The 21,316-nt window shown below is 41.6% G+C and overlaps 1 protein-coding gene and 1 long non-coding RNA gene across 3 annotated transcripts in view; both read right to left on the bottom strand.

The window, feature by feature from the left end:
- Positions 1–12,032, bottom strand: part of LOC146675120 (RNA-binding protein with multiple splicing-like) — a 40,442-nt gene extending 28,410 nt beyond the window's left edge. For both annotated transcript variants that reach the window (XM_085400169.1, XM_085400170.1), the window contains exon 1: positions 11,508–12,032. In XM_085400169.1, the coding sequence (XP_085256295.1) occupies positions 11,508–11,570 (63 nt within the window). In that variant the 5' untranslated portion in view covers positions 11,571–12,032. The remainder of the gene's footprint in view (positions 1–11,507) is intronic.
- Positions 1–21,316, bottom strand: part of LOC146675116 (uncharacterized) — a 163,069-nt gene that overhangs the window by 47,960 nt on the left and 93,793 nt on the right. The gene's annotated exons all lie outside the window — the stretch shown is intronic.

Raw genomic sequence — 21,316 nt, 5'->3', positions numbered from 1 at the left:
CTGTACTTTTGCTTTTAACCTCCATCAAGCTTTACAAAACAACAAGCAAACAAGAGAAAGAACTCCCTATTCTAATAAAATGTTACAAAATTAACTGGCTCATACGGGGAATAATGGGTACTTTTAAAACTGTTTAATTGATTGAATGACATCATCGGCCAATACTGGCCTGTTGTGAATGTATTGGTATAGGTTATTTTTCTAATATATATATATATAGGTGTGCCAGCATGCAATCTAAGAAAACAAATCAATCCTCATACCTGGAACTTTCACCGAATCAAAGATCTTGGTTCAGGAAGACAAATGCTTCAGCGCACAGAAGACAATACAATCAAACAATGCAAACACACACCCCTGCAAACGTCACAACATCCCACAGCATGATACTGTAATCTGATTCTGTACAGGGCCCAGTTTAGAATAAAACCGTAGCTATGCAATTACACAGAGTATATTCAAAGCTCCCAGATTCATTAGATAGTGGATTCACAACTCAGGGGACAAAGGAACTGCTGAACTCACACGGCACCTCATTCCCACATGTAACCTGATACGCAACAGTGAAGCCAAAGGCAGAGCAACACACAAACAAAGGAGCTTAGCAACTAGGAGAGCGAGAGCTGGCGAGTGCCAAACCACCCATCCATCCGGAAGAAGAAAAAAAAGAGAAAAATCTCACCTCAGCGACTTTCTCACCTTTGCTCTTATCTTATCTGAGCTGAGCTGAACCCTGCAGGGCCGTCACTGCGCTCTGTCTCTGGCAGTTCTGTTTAAGTAAACTCAATTGAAGGTCTCCTTATATGGAGTTACATGGGAACAAAGAGTCAGAAAAGGATGGTATCAATCAGACACAAGCAAGGTCAGTCTCTGACAGCTGTTGAGGCTGATAAAACTAATAATGCCGTAGTAAAAAAAAAAAAGTGCTGTAAAAATAGAAACGGTGCTCAAGCTCTAAAAATCTAAAAAGAATAAGAAAAACTCTTTGAGATGAAGACAGATAAGTCAAAAGAAAGACACCAAAGCTTTCAGATTTGAAATCTCTATCAGGGACGGTGTTTGTTTTCTCTGTCAGCTTTGCCGTTACAGTGAGCATTACTCTGCACACGACCGCAAAAATAGATGCCAAATTCATCCCAAGTGAACGACGTCGGGCTTTCGCACCGACGCGGTTAAGACGACAGATTTATACGACGCTCTTTTTAGGAGTTGTAATTTTACTCTAGGTGGAAAAAAGCCAAGAGTGAACGTCAGAATTGCACACGTTAAGAAAATCTTAGTCGTCTAACCCTTCCTTGCCAAGCTTCCTAAGATCTTATCTGTGATTTAAGTCCTGTCTTCAGCCTTGATAATAGCCACTTAGGAGCTGGATGTGATGCACGAGTAAGACAAACACAATGACTCCTGTGCACACTCGGAACAAAAGGACATTCTTGGCTGTCTTGAACCTCATTCCTGAGACTTCCTGACGTCAGCTGTTATGATATATGATCATTTTTTCCGGTGTGTGTGTGTCCAGCGTGGAGCTGGCTGCACACACGCTGGATACAGGATGATTCACAGGTAAATCTATCAGCTGCTCTCTTCTTCAGACATCTGCTGCTGATTATAATATCAGTCTATATTTATGCCTCTATCAGGTTGGCTTAAAAGAAATAAATAAATAAAGGGAGGGAGCTGTAAAGATGCTCCCACCAGGTAAAGTGAGACATCAAACTTTCATGATGCAGTAAACTAAAGCGAAGGTCAAGCCGGAGGTTGAGCAGATTGTGCAGATTTGTAAAAAAAAGCAAAGACAAACCTTCGGCCGCTGTTTTATTGGGTCTGTTTTTATTGGTTCCCCGTGAGTCACATACCTATATTTCCATAGTGCTGAGTGGCCTGGTTTAAGCCTTTGAATCGCTGACCATTTATGGCGTGCTCAAACACTATCACGCAGGCAGGTTTCGATCAAAAACAGCAGTCCCTACCTACCACAAGCCAGCTGAGTACTTCCCAGCCGGCGTGCCAGTGCAGTTCCCTGGCAACGCCTTAGCGGTGCACAGCAGAGTGCAGAGCCCCAGGCCAAAAACATCAGATTCTATTAAGGCCACTTCTGCAGCAAGTCCTAGGGGATCTGTGCACCTCTAATCAGAGATCTTTGACTCAACAAGCACCGGGTGAGGTCATCACCCTATTGATATGCTATCATTGCCGTTGTTGCATCCTATGGATGGAGGGAGGAGCCTGTGCTCATAATAAGACTCAAGTGCTGTGTTGAAGAGGAAATCTGTTTTGTTGTTGTTGTGGGTTCAATCATTATTTCACTATGATTTGAAAGTCTTTCAGCTGGCACTAGTATTTCAGCATCAATCTATGACAAGTATCAAGGCTAGCTGGATCTCTGTGAGATGTCAGAAAACAGTAACACAATGAAATCACGATTTCCTAGATCATACGTCAACATCTGCATGTCCCTTATTGAAACAACAAAGATATACTGTATCTGTGTCTTTGTATATGAAACTGGGAGATCTGGATGGTCGAGTCAGGTTATTCAGATTTATTATTTCTGTTAACAGTGCCATGCATTGGGTTAAGCCCCAAATAAATACTTTATATTTTGCTACTCTCAAAGAATTTTCACTTTGCTTATATTCCATAAAATAAAGATGGGCATCTCAAGAAAAGATCACTGCTCACCCGACCCCAAATTACTCTGAAATAACAATTTATTGGAGACTTGTGGCATCCTAGCTTGCATTTGGCAGATCTTGCACTGGACTTCATTTTTGTTTATTTTCTGGTGGCGATCCACGCAGAACTCTGTAACAAACTCGGGGAGCATTTGCATTTTTTCTACTGTTAGTCTAATCTCACACACAGTTTTACTCTACTAAGTAGTTAATAGTTAAACTGCTGTTGGAAAACAATGGAAATACACACTTTAAGACATGAACTAGGTTCTTTTTGATGATTTATGGAGTTTTCAAATATTAGGAAATCATAAAAATAATCAAACCTTTGCACACAAGTTTTTTGAATCAATAGTAATAATAAGAAGAATGTTTTCGTATGACTGAACCAACAAAAGGCCTCAGACGTACTTCCACCAAACAGCCACAATTTTATGCAGATTTAATCACCAAAGCCACATCTGACACCACAGCTGTTTCACAGCCATAACCATGACTGAAGGCAACACCAGTCGAAATGTGTACAAATGAACGTCAAATTTTCTCCAGTGAAGACGCTGCCGTTACGAAGAGGCCCGATTTGTCTAAGTGGACAACCCCGTAACGTATTAATGTGTCATTTCTATTCAGCTTACGTTGTAGACTGTTAAATTTGTTACAGCAATTGCCTGAAATGCCTCATTATATCCGGCTGCACTATGTGGCTCTCTCACATATTTGCCCTGACTTTAATTGAGTGCTTTTTTGACCGCTCGTTCTGGCTGAAATGAGGGACGCGACCTTGGTGCAATGTGAGAAGATTACTATGTGTTTCGTTCTCCCTCCCTGCGCGTGTGCGCGTGCGCGCTCGACAGCCAAGTTAATAAACGGAGGTCCTTCGAGCCAGAAGTGGCAGGACACGGCTCTAACCTTGAGGAGAGGGTACAATAGCATAACGTAGCAAGTGTGCATGCAACAGTGAGGCGAGTACCTGCACATGAAATAATAAAAGAAGAAGGAGAAGAAGAGAAAAAAAAAAGCTCAGAGGAAATGTTTCATTGCCCGTCCACCACGCGGCTTGCTTTCAAATCCACCCGAGTCCTTGTTCTCTGTGACCGAGCTAAAAAAAAATCAAAGTGAACCCGTAAGCCCACGTGAGCACAGGGCAGGTTGAGTTTTCTTGCATCAGATGAGCACGGCGTGATTAAAACCCAGCCCGACTGACAGACTCCCACACCCCCTGAACTGTCACTGCTCCGGCTTGACATCACTCTCCATCATCCTCACAAGTTTTTCCTCTTCATCTTCTATCAGGGAATGTGAGGAGTGAGCGACCGCAGGCCCGGGAGGTGTCAAACAACCATTAATGGATGACTCGGTTTTGCCTCTTAATCGCCAGGGTTCAACGGGTCAAGTTTCACATTTGGGGTCGGAGGTCGCAGATTAGCCCGGGGTTACTGTGCACGTCTGGGGTCAACTGTGAGACTGAGCACACTCCTAACGGCTTTGTTTTTCCTCTGTCTCTCTCTCTTACTCCCACAAGTGCTTTGGACGAGCAGTTCCTGCTCAGTAAGGGTCTGTAAATGTTCCAACAGGTTAACCTTTAAAAGACATTTAAAACAAACGGCCTAGGAAAAGCGAGCAGGCGCCCGCTTCAGTTTTTCCTTCTTTTGCTCTTTTCTTCCTCCCACCATAACACTTCCACTAGCTTTTAATCTAACTTAGAAAATAACCTCTTCTCTTGATCATGCACAGATGTCTTTTATTTCTCATCAACCCAACAAACGACCCATTCAAAGAGTTCATCAAAAGTCTTTCATACAAACGCCATTCTCGTCTTTCCCTTTGTTATCTGATGACACTCGCTGAATGGACTTTAAATTCCTAAGTGCTCATTAACGTGAACTAATCTCCGCATCAGCCTTTCCCGGACTTCCTTTGTTGTCGCCTACCCAACAAGGATACCTTAGACTGTTTAGTGTTGTGGTTGGTTGGGTGGGCAGAGGGTTAAAGCGTCTTGCGCAAGCGGAGGAACAAAAAACAACAGGAGGATACTCAGTCATCCTCGGCGTCACCATGAAGAAATCCTAGCCTACTGCTAACAAGTCGTTTCCTTTATGCGTTGCAGCTGTTTCTTTTGGTTTGTCATTGATGGCACTAAGTGATCCCATATTTTCATCTGCAAATAATGACTGCTTTTTATCCATCCGTCCATCCATACAGCTTCAGCATTTTTGGTGCAATTCATTGTTTTGAGAATCAAAGGTCAAAAAAGGAAGGCATGATTGCAGAATATTACCCTATAATAAAAACCACAGCAGCTTTTCTTAAATCTTTCAGCAACTCTTTACAATTTTTTAAGCATTTGGACAACACAAAGGGTTTGGACGTGTCAGATATTGGCCACTAACACCGGTAAATGGTTTTAACCAACCAACAGAGAATGTTAAAGACTCATATAGGCTTTCTAAGACTGATACCAGTGATTTAAAATTATAATATAATAGATGATTTTTTTTCTTTCAGGTACATTAAACAAACAGATTTCCATATTATGTGTAGTTATTTATGAGTATTTACTAATTACTCACAAGTAGGGCAGTTGCAGAGCGCCCTGTAAAGGACAAACTATGCAACATCAGCACTCATAACATGGTTGAACTGTGTTTCTACTTTTTCTTTTTTCATCACTATTATAAATGTCAGTGCTAATATTACTGGCAAATAACTACTATTGGCCAATAATATTGGCCTGCCAATAATCAGTCAGGCTGTTGTACATGGCATCTTATTTTCCAAGATGGTCAAACCAACAGGGCCACGGTGTTATCAGCCAATGCAGATATTTAGCTGATATCTTGGGGATATCTAGTAAAAACACACAAAATCCCAAACATAATTAGTTTGCTAGCATACACAACAAAACAAATAATACATTTTAGAATCTAGAACTAGAAAAATACCATTATTAATTATTAGATAAGTCATTATGTATTATATTATATTATATTATATTATATTATATTATATTACAGTAAATTCTGAAGTCCTACAGTCAGCAGCTTTACTGTGACAAGAGAAAAAGCTAGTTTGCTATGGGTAACATTTTCTCTAGTTTTTTCAGGTCTGACCTTGGATTGCTAATTCTTGCTGGTCAGCCAAAGGGCGGCTGGCACGCAGCTGCATAGTCAGACTGGCACGTTTCTCCCTGGCTAGATTGTGTCTTTAAGGCTCTTCCATGTCCATAAATGGTCCCTATGTTCAGAGATCTCTGCGTCAAGAGTCCATGGCCCTGAGAAGGGATAAGGAGTTTGTCTGGTGGGACTAAATTGGGTGCACGGGAGGGGGGGGTAAAAAGAACGGAGAGCTATGAAAGTGCAGAAGAAGAGAGAAATTATAAACAGTTACTGGGGTGGAGGGAGGGAATGTGGGAGGAAATGAAAAGAGTACGATAAGGAGGTAGCAAGGGAAGAAAAAGGGTGGGACATAGAAAAGGACGGAGGGAAGGAAACAGAGGGGAAGGGAGATAAAACTGTAGAGAGGGAGCAGGAGAGGAGGTGGGGGGGCTGGTGGCTGGGCACAAAATAAAGAAAAAATGTAATGCGCTGGGCCACCATGTGCTGCCAGCCTTGGCATTGGTTGTACCAGTCTCTGGAACTCTAGTGAGGGTATCAAATGCCATTCTTGACTTAATTTTCATCATCGGCAACCCCTCGCGGCCTGTGAAGGAAACAGACCACTGCCTTCAGGATAGAAAGGTTTCATCCCAGCATAAAGGTGATCACTCAGAACAACTTTGCATCGATTGGGAACGACCCTTCCTTTTAAACTGGATCAAAACCATTCCAGCAAAATGCAGCCTACTGCAGAAAAAGCACTGGACGGCCTCATCGTACGGCCCTAATTACTTTTGTTTCCCTTTAATTTATCGAACACCTGAGCTGAGACAATGTGGAGAGCATAAAAGGAGAGCGAAGGCAGGTGCAAAGAGACAAAGATGGGATACTGTATACAATAAGGCAGATAATTATAGCTCATGAGTAAGCAATATTAATCAGAGGTGACAGATGAAGTGCATAAACACAGTATTACCAAGCAGAACAAAATGGCTGGCGCTGTCTAGGAAAAAAGCGCACGCTTCCTTCCGCTGTGCAGCATGTGATTTATTTCAAAGCAAGTGACAGGTAAGGTTTTTAAAGAGGAGTAATATACATATAGAGGTATGTATAATTATCCACCTGGATACAGTTATTATCTCTGACTTTTGTCTTTTCCCCTCACATCTGTTTTTCAGGCTCTTTTGCCAGCCGGCTGCTCCTGACGCTGAGCCTTGTTGTTGTCTTTTCAAATACCTCTTGTCGCGCAGCTGACAAACGGCTAAGATAAGATGACAATTCCCTTGGCGCTTTTATAAATAAACGCCAAACTATCAGACGGGTAGATAGAGCAGGGTTTTACTGCTTGCCTGAGCCTGTATAGGGATTTTTTATCGTGTATATGTCTATATATCTGTCTGACATAGGCTACTTCACAGACAATCCTTTGGATGTTTTTTCCCTATCATGGCCACTTTACCCTCTATACTCCCCTCTGGTCATGCTTCTTGTCATAGAGAGTTAATATATCCTTGTGCCCTTTTCATAGATACATGCACATGTACAGACCACACACATGCCCACGCCACCGCGCTTACAGACTGGCACCGGCCTTCATCCGCTTCACCGTGCTTCTCCAGCAGCGTAGCTCCCCACCTACATCTCTTCATGGAAAAGGTCACGGTGGCCATATGACCTGCTATTTGAAGAGGACCTGCTAGATACCCAAAGCAGGCCAAGCACAATCCAATTACACCCCAGGGAGATACGCCACATTTGCTGAACTCTGCTTGAGTGATATTCGGTTTCTCTTCGGGCACTTGTAAAGATCCACTTAAATGTTTATGATCAGCTGGGAACAAGAATCAACAGATGTCTGACAAGTTTCATACTTCTGCTGCCTTTGGAGTGTTACATCCGGGGGAGAGACAGCTCCGCTTTCATGTAAACTACGATTTCGAGTAAGAGACTGTTTCACCTTGTGGAGGAACAAATAAAAAGAGGGATGTTCTGTGCTCAGTCATTTGTCAAAAGGCAAGAGGTTGGCTGGTGGACCTCCAAGTTTGGTGTGGGGAGATTCAACTTAAGTAAATACACTTTAGCTGGAGGGCAACTGACATCAAAGAGGTGAAAGGTCAATCTTCATTGGGTGAATCGGTCAGCTACAAAGCATTCCATGTAGTCATACATACACCTTTTCTCTCTGTAGTGAACTGCCTACCAAGTGCTAGAAAATCCAGGCGAAAGATCCCCATCAGACCCCAGAGCCAAAGGTTACGTGTAACAAAGAGAGGATTTTGTCTCATAAACTGTCTATAAGTCCAAACATGGTCCTTTCTCAGTAACAGAAGACCAGAAGACTTTATTCAGTTAATAGCCTTAATTACTAACAGATAATCAGTGTTGCAAATCACTAAAATGTGCTCATTGTGCTTACATGTGGTTTTCAAATAGGGTTGCACACAAATAACTGCCTCACTTCAGTAAATAACATGCCATTTGTCAGTATAAAGATTTTTTGCATTGCCTAAATGCTCAAAAACAGCAATTAATAAAGATTTAGTAACGTCTCCAGAAAATTTCACAGTCACTGGATTCCAACTTCTATTTATTTTCCCAGCAATCAGGTATCCGACTGATCAATAAATCAGCTAATCGTTTATAAACTGATGGGATTAATTTGAGGTGAACTGGGTTGTTTCTTCAGTGTGCCCCCGTTGTCATGGACCGTCTCCTTCCTGATAACACATCTGGAATTAATCACTTGAACTCGGGGTTTTCTGAGTACACTCCACATCGCTGCCGCGGTCAAGACTACAGAAAAAACACGCTAGGCCGATCTATTAAAAGCATCTTCGAGTCAAGCTTTGGAAAACCCGCTCCAGGTGTCTTGTCCATACAAGGTCTGGAAACCGGACCTCGTTCAAACTCTTATCTTTTGACATTCACCAATAAGGCGACGGCGTGTCACCTCGGCAGCATCGGCGAAGTGAAGTGCCACAGTACGCGAAAGCATCCAGAACACCTGATAATGTCGCTTATCAGAGCGGCTCATGAGATTAGATGCTGCCAGGCCCCCGAAACCTGCATACCTTGCCTGCAACAAGACCATGTTTGGTGAGCGGCGGTCCGCAGAAGATAAACATTAAGCATCGTCGAGCTTTCGTGTACACAGACGACGGCATGCGGGGTTGAGCAATGAAGCGGGCACGAGGAGCCGAGCTCGCTGCAGTGCTTTACCGGTGCGAATCAGTGATCCATTGAGTCACATACTACACTGCCCAAGAGGAGGGGCGGAGAGCTGCTGCTGCTCAGCATGTGAGAGTCATACCAGCAAGGCTGTTAAACTTTGGCTCTCTTGAGGTTATAGTTTATGGTTACCTCTGTGGTGCTGTTGCTGGCATTTTTATGCTTTCTGCATCAAGTGAAGGGACATTTGTGCAGACCAGACTTTCATGCAAACCCCCCCAAGACAAGTGAAACTAAGTCAAAGCGTGAATTAGTCTGAGTACATCCGCACGGGCCTGCAAAAAGCTTGAATATGTATCTGCGCTTGTGACAAACTCCCTGCTCCTCTGCATGCAACACACACCGTTCCACAAAAGATAAAGTGGTGCTGTCTGACCTTAACGTTAATTCACCCAAGTAAATGTAAGTCCCTGCCGGTCTGGATGGCTTCCAAACATTTCCAAAACCATTAGATCTGTCTGGCTATTAGTCTCCTTTTAAGGTCTCTGTCTGCCTGCCTTTTACACAACCTGCACCTCATCTCTGAGCTTATGGACATCACAGAATTTTTAATAGCTGGGTAGAAGTTTGAAGCCTTGTGTCTTTGGCGAACTACAGCTGCAGCTAACACAGCTTATTTCCTCGTAGACCTATCCTGCAGTTGAGATCTTTGAATAATCTGACGTCCTCATTTAACTGTTTGGTCTTACAAAAATGATCCGTAAGCGGCGTGACTGTAACCGAGTGTCACGAAAGCAAAAAGAAAAGAAGCAAATCCTCACATTTTGAAAGCTTTCGTGCTTTAATATGATCAGTCGCTCATGAGAATGAGCAACTAAACATTTCAGCTACAAAAAGCTTGTGTCGATAGTAACAGATCAAGTGCTTTTCTTGTGTTTTGCCCTATTTTGGTTTAATTATAGCTGTGTTGTGCTCAACTTAATTCAAAACAGGCAGGTGCTTAAGAAGGTGCTTTAGACAAAAAACTCAAGTATTTCTCTGGCGTCAGCTTCTGAAATGTGAGTATTTGCCACTTATGAGACTTTTAATTGGACATATTTGCAGTTTGTACAGTTAGATGGTCATACACAGACATCTTTTGGTGCTGAGTAGTCATCTTTCTTTTGTTGAATATGTTCATTTTACACGGAGTAGTTGTTTTTTATTAGATTCAATAACAAGAATACCCTCAGGGCCGTGTACTGGTTACAGAGCCCTACTTGACTGACGTGTTGTTAGTAAAAGGAGAAGGTGACACAAGCTTTAAACTCAAACTCCCTAACCTCAAGAAATCAGCTCTTTGGTCTTTACCTCATCTGTGTGGTGCTACAGCAGTTCCCCCGCATCCATAGCAACCTCAACAGTGGACCAAATATGGTATTACAGCAGGCTGGCTACATCTCACTATTCAGTTACAAAGTGTCTAACGCTACACTGAGACCTAATCAAATTGCTCCAAGAGAAATATCTGATATAATCTGATACACCTTCTTTACATCACTCGACTGCGGATGTGCAGAGCTCTGAAATAACAAGTCTGTCATTTGAAGAGAGATTCATCTGAGCCAAAGAAAATCGCCTCATGCAAGGAGAGCCGTTACAGGCTTATTTACCAAAGAGGAGATATTGTTGGGCCGGATTGTGCAATGTTTACAGAGGAGAAAGGGAAGAAATGAGGCTATTATAGAGATAGAGAGGAAAACATACTTTGAGAACACGTTAAATGGATTTCCACCAAATGTTTTTCTTTCTTTCTTTTTTTTTGGGGGGGGTAAACAAAGCCATTCTGTTTGTGTTTAGATGTAATTAGAAGAGGCTATTCTTGCTCCACTGTAATGCAGTGGGCTCTCTGTTACAGCCTGCTATTACCTACATGTTGCAGCGGCAGTTGTTTCAACTTCAATTGCTCCCTCAGCTTCAGTGAAAACTAATTCGCCCTGGCTCTGAATTCCCTTTACTACTGCTTTCCAGTGCTGTGTGAAGTCTGGCTTTATTGTACAGTAAGACACAGCTAGCAATGCCGTAGCACAGCCAGGAAAAACACAATCCTGACTTCAAAGTTATTCGAGACTTGCTAGTTAGTGATTCATCAGTGCTTCGTGCCCTTCCCTGTTCTTGCTGCTGTTTTTAAATTAAAAAAAAAAAAAGACGGCTAACTTCAACAAGGCTACAATACAATTTAAAGAAAAGTAGAGGAGAGACGTAAAAGTGAAGACAGGTGAAGAATTCAGTGCAATAACAGCGCATTACCTGCAGGAAACCGGTGATAGATGCTGTTATGAGCGAACCATACAGTCGGTCTAATAATGTAAACAGCAACACTGGAAACTTTTATGAGGTAAAACCAGATTACGGCACAGAAAACAAACAAACCAGCATACGAGCTACACCTTAATGAATACAGGAGTGGAGGAAAAGAAGCAGTCGCTGTTAGCATGACTCGGTTTTTATTAAGGATGTCATTACGGGTCAAGGAGCCACCCACAGTATCACAGACAGACGCTCGAGCACCTCGGGCTCGCATACGTACCTCCTCCTCGTGGTTGGTGAATTCACTCGGCTCGTTTTCTTTCTCGGGTTTGTTGTTATTCATTCTGAGCGGGACTCTTTCTCACTTTCACTCGGACGGCTCTTCTTTTCTTTCCTTGTTTCCCCCTCCTCCTCTTCTCTCGCTCTCTCTGAATCTGCTTCGCGCTGCGCTTCTTCTCCAGGACCCACAAATTCAAAGCACCCTCCAACAGTCCGCGCGCGAGCCCGCTGTCCCCCTACTGACCCGAACTTCCCACTAATTTGGCCACATCAATGATGACGGATAAACCTCATTAATTTTATATATATATATGTACATATATATAATTACAATAATTCGCTGCGGCTGATGTTGCTGTTGAGTTGGATATTCCTCGGCATTCTCTGGAAAGCCTTACTTTTCGTCTTTTTTTAATTAGTATTATTTTTCCAGAGCCTCTTGCTGTTGCTGTTCCCCAAATGAAATACAGTAATGTTCACCGGACCGCGCCGCGAGCAAACTTCTCTACCCATCTCCTGCGTGCGGCAGGGGAGGGGAGGAAGAAAGGGAGGCGGAGAGCGGAGGGGAGGGAGGGGTTTGGTGTTGGTTGGGTGGGATGCACCCTCTGCTCGGCTTTATCAAGATTTATCAAGTGCTGCAGGAGCTTCAGTGGAAAATCTGTACCAATCACCCTTTGGACCACATGAATGTTATATCTGTCACCACAGCACATATTCTTATATGTCCTGGTTTTATCCTTTGTTTTGTTTTTCATCAGCTGCTCTGGGCCTTTATTACACGTGCATGTTCTTATAGTGTGTGTTTCTTATATATTTACTCAATGTCAGAGGTGTCAAACTCATTTTACATTGTGGACCACGTACAGCTAACTTTGATCTAAAACTCCTCTTCCTGTCAGCCTATAGAAGTTTAACCACACATTTAACCCCACTTTTGTTTTAATAAAAGAAAAAGAAATATGTGAAAAAATAAAAATTACACAAAAGGTTCTGTTAGCTACGTAAGAAATGTGGTTATGTTTGTATTTATTTCTTTGTTTGTTTGTTTGTTTGTTTTTACTGTGAAAAAACATAGGAACTTGAACCAGATTGGAGTCTTTGGTGGATCTGTTCTGGCCCCTGGGCTTTATGTTTGACACATCTGCTGTATGTTTAAGTTGTGATATTTTATATGAAACCAATTAAGCATAAAGCCAGGAAAAAGTAGAACTATTCCCTTCAAATGAATCTAAATTGAAAAACTGATTTTCCTCACATTGTGTATAAAGAATATTTTTTTCAAAAGTCTTTCGTTTGGTAATGTCCAGACCTTTATTAGACCTCTTGAGAACATTCATAAACAAAGTATGGACACAGTTAAAAACACAGTCAAAGTATCTGGGGAAATCACAGACTGTATATAAAAGATGGCATCAAACACTGTGACATCACACTTTGGTTCGTCGGCTTTTGTTATGAAGCATAATCCTCCACTGCAAAACATGAACAAGGTTTACAAAATAGTCTTAATTTATTATTCAATATGAAGTGAAGCGGGTGACTTAGCCTATAAACTCAGAGGTCAGAGCAGAAAGCTGTTTTCTGATAAACGTGTGTATGACAGGAAGTCTTTTTGCAACTACAGCTATCACCACCTGGCTTCTTTCAATAGAAAGCAGATTTAACTTTCTGCACTGGCTTCATTTGTCAGAGACAGAAGCTACATTCATGTTTATGGGTGCAGCCACAGGTTGTAAGGGATTAATCACATGGACACAGGTACTTGTTAATTAGTCCAAAAATAACATACAAAAGGCTGTACAATTAAGATAATCCACACTATCACTGGATAAATGTATAAAAAATGCTCCAAAGGCTCTAAACACTACAAACATGGACAAAAGGTCAAAAGGAGTTCATGGAGCCTGGCTGACACCTAGCAGCCTAGTCAACCACACACTTAACTTTAAAACGATGTAAACCGATCAAATGTATTTAAAAATTCAGTATCTGTACAGTTGTTATGTAGGGAAAATATGTTTTTTAAACTATGTGTTTAGTTTTGTAGTAAACTTGGGCCATTTGACTAGAAGTCTACAGGGACTGACTCACGTTTGAAATCAGCCTCAAGTGGACATTTGAGGAACTGCATTTTATGACTTTAAAATTTGACTTCAAGGTTGCTGTTGGGGATTAAATTCAGCTGAAATGATTCAGCACTCAGCAGTACTACTACATGCATGTTTATTGTTTTTCTCCCCCCCCCACACACATCTATACATGTGAGATGTTCTAGTCACTCACGGTGACCAACACTTTTAAGTCTCACTCACATTCGCACCTACAGGTGCTTTTAGGACTGCAAGATGAAAACTCATATAAAAATGAATCACCAAGGCTCAAAGCCAAAACTTTATTGCAGTGGGGAAACAGCACAAATCAGCACACTGCTGTGCCACTGAAAGTATACACGAGGCGTGTGAGATTGTGAGACAGTCTTTTATACTGAGTCTTTATATATTGGTACTCGACACATGAGCAGCCTTGTATAACCGTTAAACCCTGATCAGTAAGCAGCTATTACTCGTAGTATATTTTTCAAATGCGTCTTCATGTTGCCATATAGTTTTATGCACCATAGTTTCAAAGTCACTGATTTTACTGTATGTCTATAACCTGTTGACTTATTAACCAAGTTGCACTGCAAACATGGTGAGCATAAAGGCATGCCCACTCAGGAGTATTTCTCCCCTCTTGAAACGCAGAAGTCAGCAAAATTCATTGTCTGCAAAGCAGGAGTTACAGACAATTATCAACCTGACTGCTTAATAAATTTCACGTGGCTCTCAGTTCATCAGTTCAAGGCCTCGGAGGGCTTCTGCCGTTTCACCCGAACGGTTCTTCTCAGAGTTAGAGCCCGTCTCCGTGTGGATTTACAGTGAGCAGGTTGAAAACAAAAGAGGAACTGGAGATAACACCTGTAAAGTGCTCAAGATTGGAGCGTGATTAGTTGCGTCACTTCACGGTGAGCTCACTTATAACCTCAGGGTGCAGGGGTAAAAAACAACAACAACAAAACAGCTAAACCCTGGAGGTGTGGGAATAATGTTGCGACAACAACAACAGGAGAAATACTAAAAGTTAAAATATTAAAAATGTCACTGGTGTTGCCTGCTGTTGTCTACGGTGAGGGCTGCAGAACAGCCTTAAAAGCGGCGATCAGGTGACAAGGCAGCCTCGAATTGTTTTTACCGTTTCAAAACATTTATTTTGAGCAACTGCCTCACTTTGTATTCCGCCGTGAAAAGTTCAGGAGCTGACAGCAGCTCCGTCGTGGGGACTTTGACTATATGTTGCGTGACACTTATTGCACAGGACAGGAGCTCGCTTTTTTATGACAGCCTGTGCAGAAAAGAGAGAGAGTCTGTCTTTTTTTGCTGAACTTGCACCTCAAAGGCAACAAAAGAAGGAAAAAGCAGTCGTCGTGGATGGGTCGTACAGATTTCTGCTCTTTCCCCTCCCCGATCACGTCTGTATCAATTACGCCGCGTCTGAAGCGCGCGCGCCGAAGAAGGGACACGGCAGAGTCTTTTTATGCTGATGAGAAGCGGCTGATGGGAGAGGGAGGAGGGTCTCGGAGCCTTCGAAGCAGATAAAAATGGAAATGTTCCCCTTTGCTTCTCGACACCCCTGTATCAAAGCTTCCAGCCTGAGTCTGGGGAGCAAGGAGGGGGAGGAGAGGTAGGAAGGCGGAGGAGAGGATGGGATAGGAGTTGAGGCGGGGTGACGGAGAGAGCGGGGTGGGGGAGATGTCCCAGCTGTGTTTGACAGGTCTCAGGGCTGAGCTGTGTGGTCTGATGTGTGTGTGTGTGTGTGTGTGGGGGGGGGGGGGGGGGGGGGGGGTGAAAGAGGAGCCGGCAGGAGACAGACTGGTCACGGTGTCCTGGGTAACATGTCAGCAAGCTTTGACATGGTCCAGCCCAACATGAAGATATCTCTGTGTTATCTAAGGGGCTGCTGGGTTAGCAAAAAGCAACAATGTCAGGCAGGCTGCTCAGAGAAGCTTTGTTTCTTTGAGAGTTGATAAAAACAGAAATAGCGTGCATAAATCTTGTTAAAGAGTCGGGGGAAGAAGGTTAGGAGTAATACTTGAAAGCTACAATTGGGAGCCGGTAAAGTTGGATCAGCATAAACATCATCTAACCCAGCTCTGTTTGAACCTGAAAAAAAAACAAACAGGCACCTACTAATAACTCAGTTCTTACCTTATTATATTGGTTTGATATTTCACCACCTTCCCTGAAGTTCTTTTAAAAGAGCCCTGCTGGGGAATTTCCTCAGAATCAGGTCTCAACAATGTCCGAAGACTTCTCGGCTCACATGTAAAACACAACAGGAGACTACTGAAAGCACTCGAGTTTGGTTTAGCTGTCTGAGAGGGCTTCAGGAATCAGACTTCACACAGATTTTGTACTAGGGACCTGGCAACACAATGTGTGTCATTTGTGCCTTCCTATACATGCATCTCCACTGGGAAATGTCTGGGAAAGCTGAGGCCAGGGATGCATGTGTGAAAACAGCTGGTGGCTCTTGTGGAAGTGAAAATGGAAAGGCATTTTTGTAGCACTTCCCCAGTCTTACCGACCACTTGAAAGCGCTTGACTACGCCTTTCAGTACAGCCCGTAATTGTTTCATTCTTATTTTATTATTCCAAACAAAAAGTGAAAGTAAGAAATTTGTTGCTGCACTGCTGCCAGATCATTAGCACGTAATAGCCCAATATGTAACTCTTATAACATAAAGTGTAATTTTTACACTCTTTTTTTTGTTAAACAGATCAAGAACACGAGCCTTTGCATAATAACTATTTGTCTTTAGAGATCAGCAGTTACCTTTTCTCTGAGCCAGACCAGCTGTTTCTTTACTGTTTCCACACTTTATGCAAGGCTACAAGCTGAAACTGAAGCTTAAAAATTTTCCCAGTATCCTCCCATTGTTTCCCAATATGTCAAAGCACTGCTTCAAGAACCAGAGAACTTTTCTGTAACAAGCTAATCAACAACCAAAAGCAGGAGTATTGAGACACAGATTATCTAGTACCTTCTTCTGGATCAGTGACTCATGGCTAAAATGCCAGCTTGATATTAAGCCCAAAACAAAAATCTATCATGACACATCGCCGATGTATTGACCAGCGGTGGATCCCTGAGGGAGGACTCCCGTGGATCTTGCAATCCGCTCAGTGAGCACTGCAGTCAGATGACTCAACAATGTCTTGCTTTGCCTGTAACTCTTCCACACCCTTTCTTTGCATTCCAGCAAACTCCTTACAAATCAACAGTTAGTATCTTTATCCTGTATTACCAAAAGAAAAAAAAATCAGAGGATGAACAATGTTGCTAGATGTCAACTGTAAAAACTGTCTGTAAACCTAGTAGATCAGTGTTTGGCAGGGCAATGCACTTCACCCCTTTGAGTGATGTGGGATAAGTGGCTCTCATTGGGCTTGGAGCCAGGTCATTCCATTCCTTGGACTTACTGATACAGAGTGTTCCTCCCTTATTCTCGCTGCCCTTTGATCTTCCTCTAAGATCACTAATGAGCAATTTGTGGTCAGATTGACCCGCTCTAATTGGGCTAGAGAGGTTTGGTGCTTTGTTTCAGTTTGATCAGTCCTTTTCGCTCTAATTAATTACCCCCACCTCCGCGCCACAAAAAAATCACACTAAGTGACAATACCAGTAATTTTTTTAAAGCTTTTTTTAATGGGCGAGCTTGTTCTCTTTCCTTTCTGTCCTTTCAAGTCGTTGTGCTCAGAGATCGCTGCCTTCAGAGACAACATTTTGCTGCAATAAAGCCTTCTCTATTTTTTACTAAGCCACTGAAGCCTTTTTTAAGCAGTGTCTTTTCAGCTATGCCTTTGCCTCTGGGCAGCCTCTGTGCATACTTATTAAATGTGCATACTGTGTTAGCTTGTAAAGTATGTTTTGATCAGTTTTCCCTGATAGCCAGAATCTGTAACTATTACGTCCATGTTGTACAGATCCTGTCACCCGCCATATCATGAAAGGAACATAAAACACAGAAGTCAGTATGGCTGACTACAAATCCAGAAAAAAATTAGAAGACAAACATTTCCTTAACAGTGTGGACAAAAGGAGGGGATGCCTGACTAAGTTCCTGGAAATCTACTAAGAATAGAAAAAAATAAAAAACATTTTGTGCTCTCTTTTCTACAATGAGATTCAGTTTTACTGTGGAGATACTGTAGCTTTTCTAAGACTTTAAGCCACGACATATCATGGGAAACATTATTTTAATCAGGGTGACCAACCGTCCTCTTTTCCCCGGACATGTCCACTTTTCACGTTCTGTCCGGGGCGTCGGGGGGGATTTTCGAGATTAATAAAAATGTTTCCTGTATTCCGACAGAGGACCCATGTGTGAGGAATGCAGTAGTTGCTCAAATATTGGTGATAAACCAAATAATTGTGCTGCTTAATTAGCTTTATTTAATTTAGCTTAGTGGTAGAAAAAAACTTAAGCAACTTGCAGAAAACAATGATTACCGTTTCGTTTTGTTTCGAGAATCCGTGTTAGCTTGAAAAGTTTATTCACGGTTACATTAATATTTCAACAGTATTAACAATATTGAAGTTGGACTGAACATAGCTTCATCATATATTGTTGTGCCACGTTTATCACCTAAGATTAGACTTTAGGGTCAATGTGAACCACAAGTCTAGCCCATAAATGTGCCTAACCTGACTCATCAAAATACCTTTCTGTCTTTATGTAATGGACCTGCAGTTGTGTGAAGATAAAACATCCTAAGCAAGAAGGCACAAACTTTTGTCAATAGACACTACCATAAACCTTAGTGGTTCGCTGGGCAGAGGACGGGTTAAGTAGAGAGCAAGGCATTGTGTCAATTCCCAACTGTTGACATAAGACATTGTAATGGACTCTGATGTTCCCTTTGAATGTTTTTGAGTGGTCCTAAAATGTCTTGGGACAACTACTCTTCTGTTGTATAGCAGAAGTAATAAAAGGTTAAAATAAAACCAGGGCCCTAAAGCCTTTCTCATTCCTACTGCCTTTAATCATTACTGAACAATGTGCAGGTTTAAAAAAAAGTAATTTGCTTTCTGCAGGTTGCTTTGACCAGCCGAATTACTTGGCACGTATGTTACATTGGCCTTTGCTTAAAGTGGATATAAATTATGTATGTATGGTCATTGTCATTTTTGCTCCATTTCGTTCTTGTTCTTTGATTCTTATTCTTGTGAAGTCACCATTTTAAGCTATCGTGATGATATATTTTTTTAATGAAATATTGATTTGCAGTGCAGAAAAAACATGTTCTTAAAAACTGTATTTTGAGTACAATATTTAAATTTATACAGGGGAACATCTGCGTTGAGGATGCTGAGCTTCATTTATTTATTTCACGCATTCTTGTCTTTTGTCCATTAAGTCCTTATTTCAGTGCCATATATGCACATATAAAATGGAAAAATGTAGAATTCATTTATGTAAATGGTAACATTACCATGCGAACAGGCCGGTGCTCAGGAGAGGCAAGGGCAATGGATGAGAGAAGGAGGGAGATGGAGAAACAGACAAATATTCTGTGGCAAATGGAAGCATTTAGTGCGACATTCACCTCAAAAGGTCCTGTCATCTTAATCTCAAGAACTGTCACCATTGGTGGGCAGAGTAAAAGACCTCGCCCAAGCTGGTAAACATGCTATGACTGAGTGCTTCCAGACCAAGAAGCATCACTTTTCTTGGCCTGCAATCAGAGGGTTTAACCTGGGACTTCATGATTCAGTTCTGAATCCTCTTGAAGTGTTGACCTATTTGTAAAAAACAGAAAACAAAACCCAGGAAACTTAATTAATAACCTGGAAATCTGCACCACTCGCTCATCCATCTCACAAGGTCTGGGGTCTAGCAAGCTTTATTCATCAAGATTGAGGTTGTAGGTTTTAAATAAACCTTCTAATCAGAATAATATAAAAAAATAAAATAATAAAATTGCACTTATCAACACTGAAGCAGTATTTTTTTGGATAGTCTGTATTACACAGTAAGCCTTAATATTAATCAGACGACATCATTAAATATCCAAAAATGCTCCAACAGCACAAACAAAGTGCAAAGGTCCAAATACGTGACTCATCGGTTCCAGTTTCGCATCAGGGTGTGAGAGTCGGTTCTCATTCCCAGTGTGTAACATACCGACAATTTGTCACATCCCGAGGCGTCTCATAGTAAGGTATCCTTCCGCGTCCTTATGAAACGCGCCAGATTGTGGATGGAATTCAATAGAATGACGCTCCTGGCAGTAACACAAGTTTTTGTATTCCAGCACTAACCCTAAATTTATCCCTAACCTTAACCACAAGCTTAATCATATTAGATAGTGTTTTCCAAAGTGATTCATGATGAGAAAGTAAAATAAATGTACATGTCTAGATTAATTCCAAACTGTTCTCATGTTTCCGAAGACGTAACATACTGATAATTTTTCACAAGTGTCCATCACAGCCACTGTCTGTTCTTTTCGTACTTCTGTTTTCTGATGTTTGATGTTGTTTTCACACTTTTGCCATTTCTGGTAAACTTCATTGACACATTCCCTTCCCTGCTTTGGTCTACTTGTCAACCAATCAGCATTGGACTGATGCACCCACATGGAGCATGCTATTGGGATTTCAGAGGACTGCATGTAAGCACGTTTACATTGGTTGAAAAATCCTATGTGTAGCCTCTCAGCTAGCATGGGTAAGTTAGCCAGTAAGCAATTAAGTATGCAGACTGACGCAGGTAAGTATACTCCAGTGGTACATTACATAGAACAAGGTTAACATTATTTCTTTAACTTGGCATGTCTATAATGAGGTACCACCAATGTTCCCTCTAAGCTGCGCGTGTGCGCAATTACGCAGGCACGGTCTCTGCGCACAGAAAATCTGCGTTGCGCACAAAAAAGAAAAAATCTAATCTGAATTGAAATTAAAATGAATACTTTAACAATTCTGTTTTGCAGTGTTAGTCTCTGACTGGCTGCTGCCGTATGGGATTAGAACGATGCCACCATATCCGATAGTCCAGCCAATGATTCACATTCGTATATACGCAGCTAATCAACGTCGACAGGCTATGACAGCGGTGTTTTGAGATGTGAGAGATTTGAGATGTTTAGTGCAAATCTTGTGTACTTAGTGTGTAGTGTAGTCAATAGTTTTGTTGTGTGTCAGAACAATGAGGCGACAACTGAATGTTACAGGTGTTACAGGAGCGATACATCCTGTTGTCAGGCCTGCAGGTATCAGGCTGTTGTTCTCCTTCATCTCATAGTGGACAGAAAGTATTTTTTGGAGTGGCACAAATAATTTGTGTGGCAGAAAATTTGATGCAGAAGAGCTGATTGTTCTGTAAATAGTTTGAAATGTTTATTTTAAAAAACGCCTTGGCTGCATTTTTAGGTAAACAGCTGCAAAAAACTTTGTTGTTTGCATAACTTGGATACTTTTTTGAAGAAGTAACTATATAATTAAATTGCCCAACATTGGTCATTATATACTGTATTTTGCAGACACAGAGTTACAGGACTCTCTCCCAGACCACAGACTCATAATACAAGTCAGAGCTTTATATATATATATATATATATATATATATATATATATAGAAAGAAAGAAAGAAAGAAAGAAAGAAAGAAAGTTGTGTTTTCAAAATTGGAGTTCAAGTTATTGTTTACTTACAATAGTGTTAACATGCCACACAGGTCATGAACAATTTTTTTTTTTAAATTTTCATTG

Source organism: Rhamphochromis longiceps, linkage group LG3 (assembly GCF_057381845.1).
Source record: "Rhamphochromis longiceps isolate RC_006_pf linkage group LG3, R_longiceps_female_GT1.1, whole genome shotgun sequence".
Classification (NCBI taxonomy): Eukaryota; Metazoa; Chordata; class Actinopteri; order Cichliformes; family Cichlidae; genus Rhamphochromis; species Rhamphochromis longiceps.
This window is presented reverse-complemented; position numbering and strand designations above follow the sequence as displayed.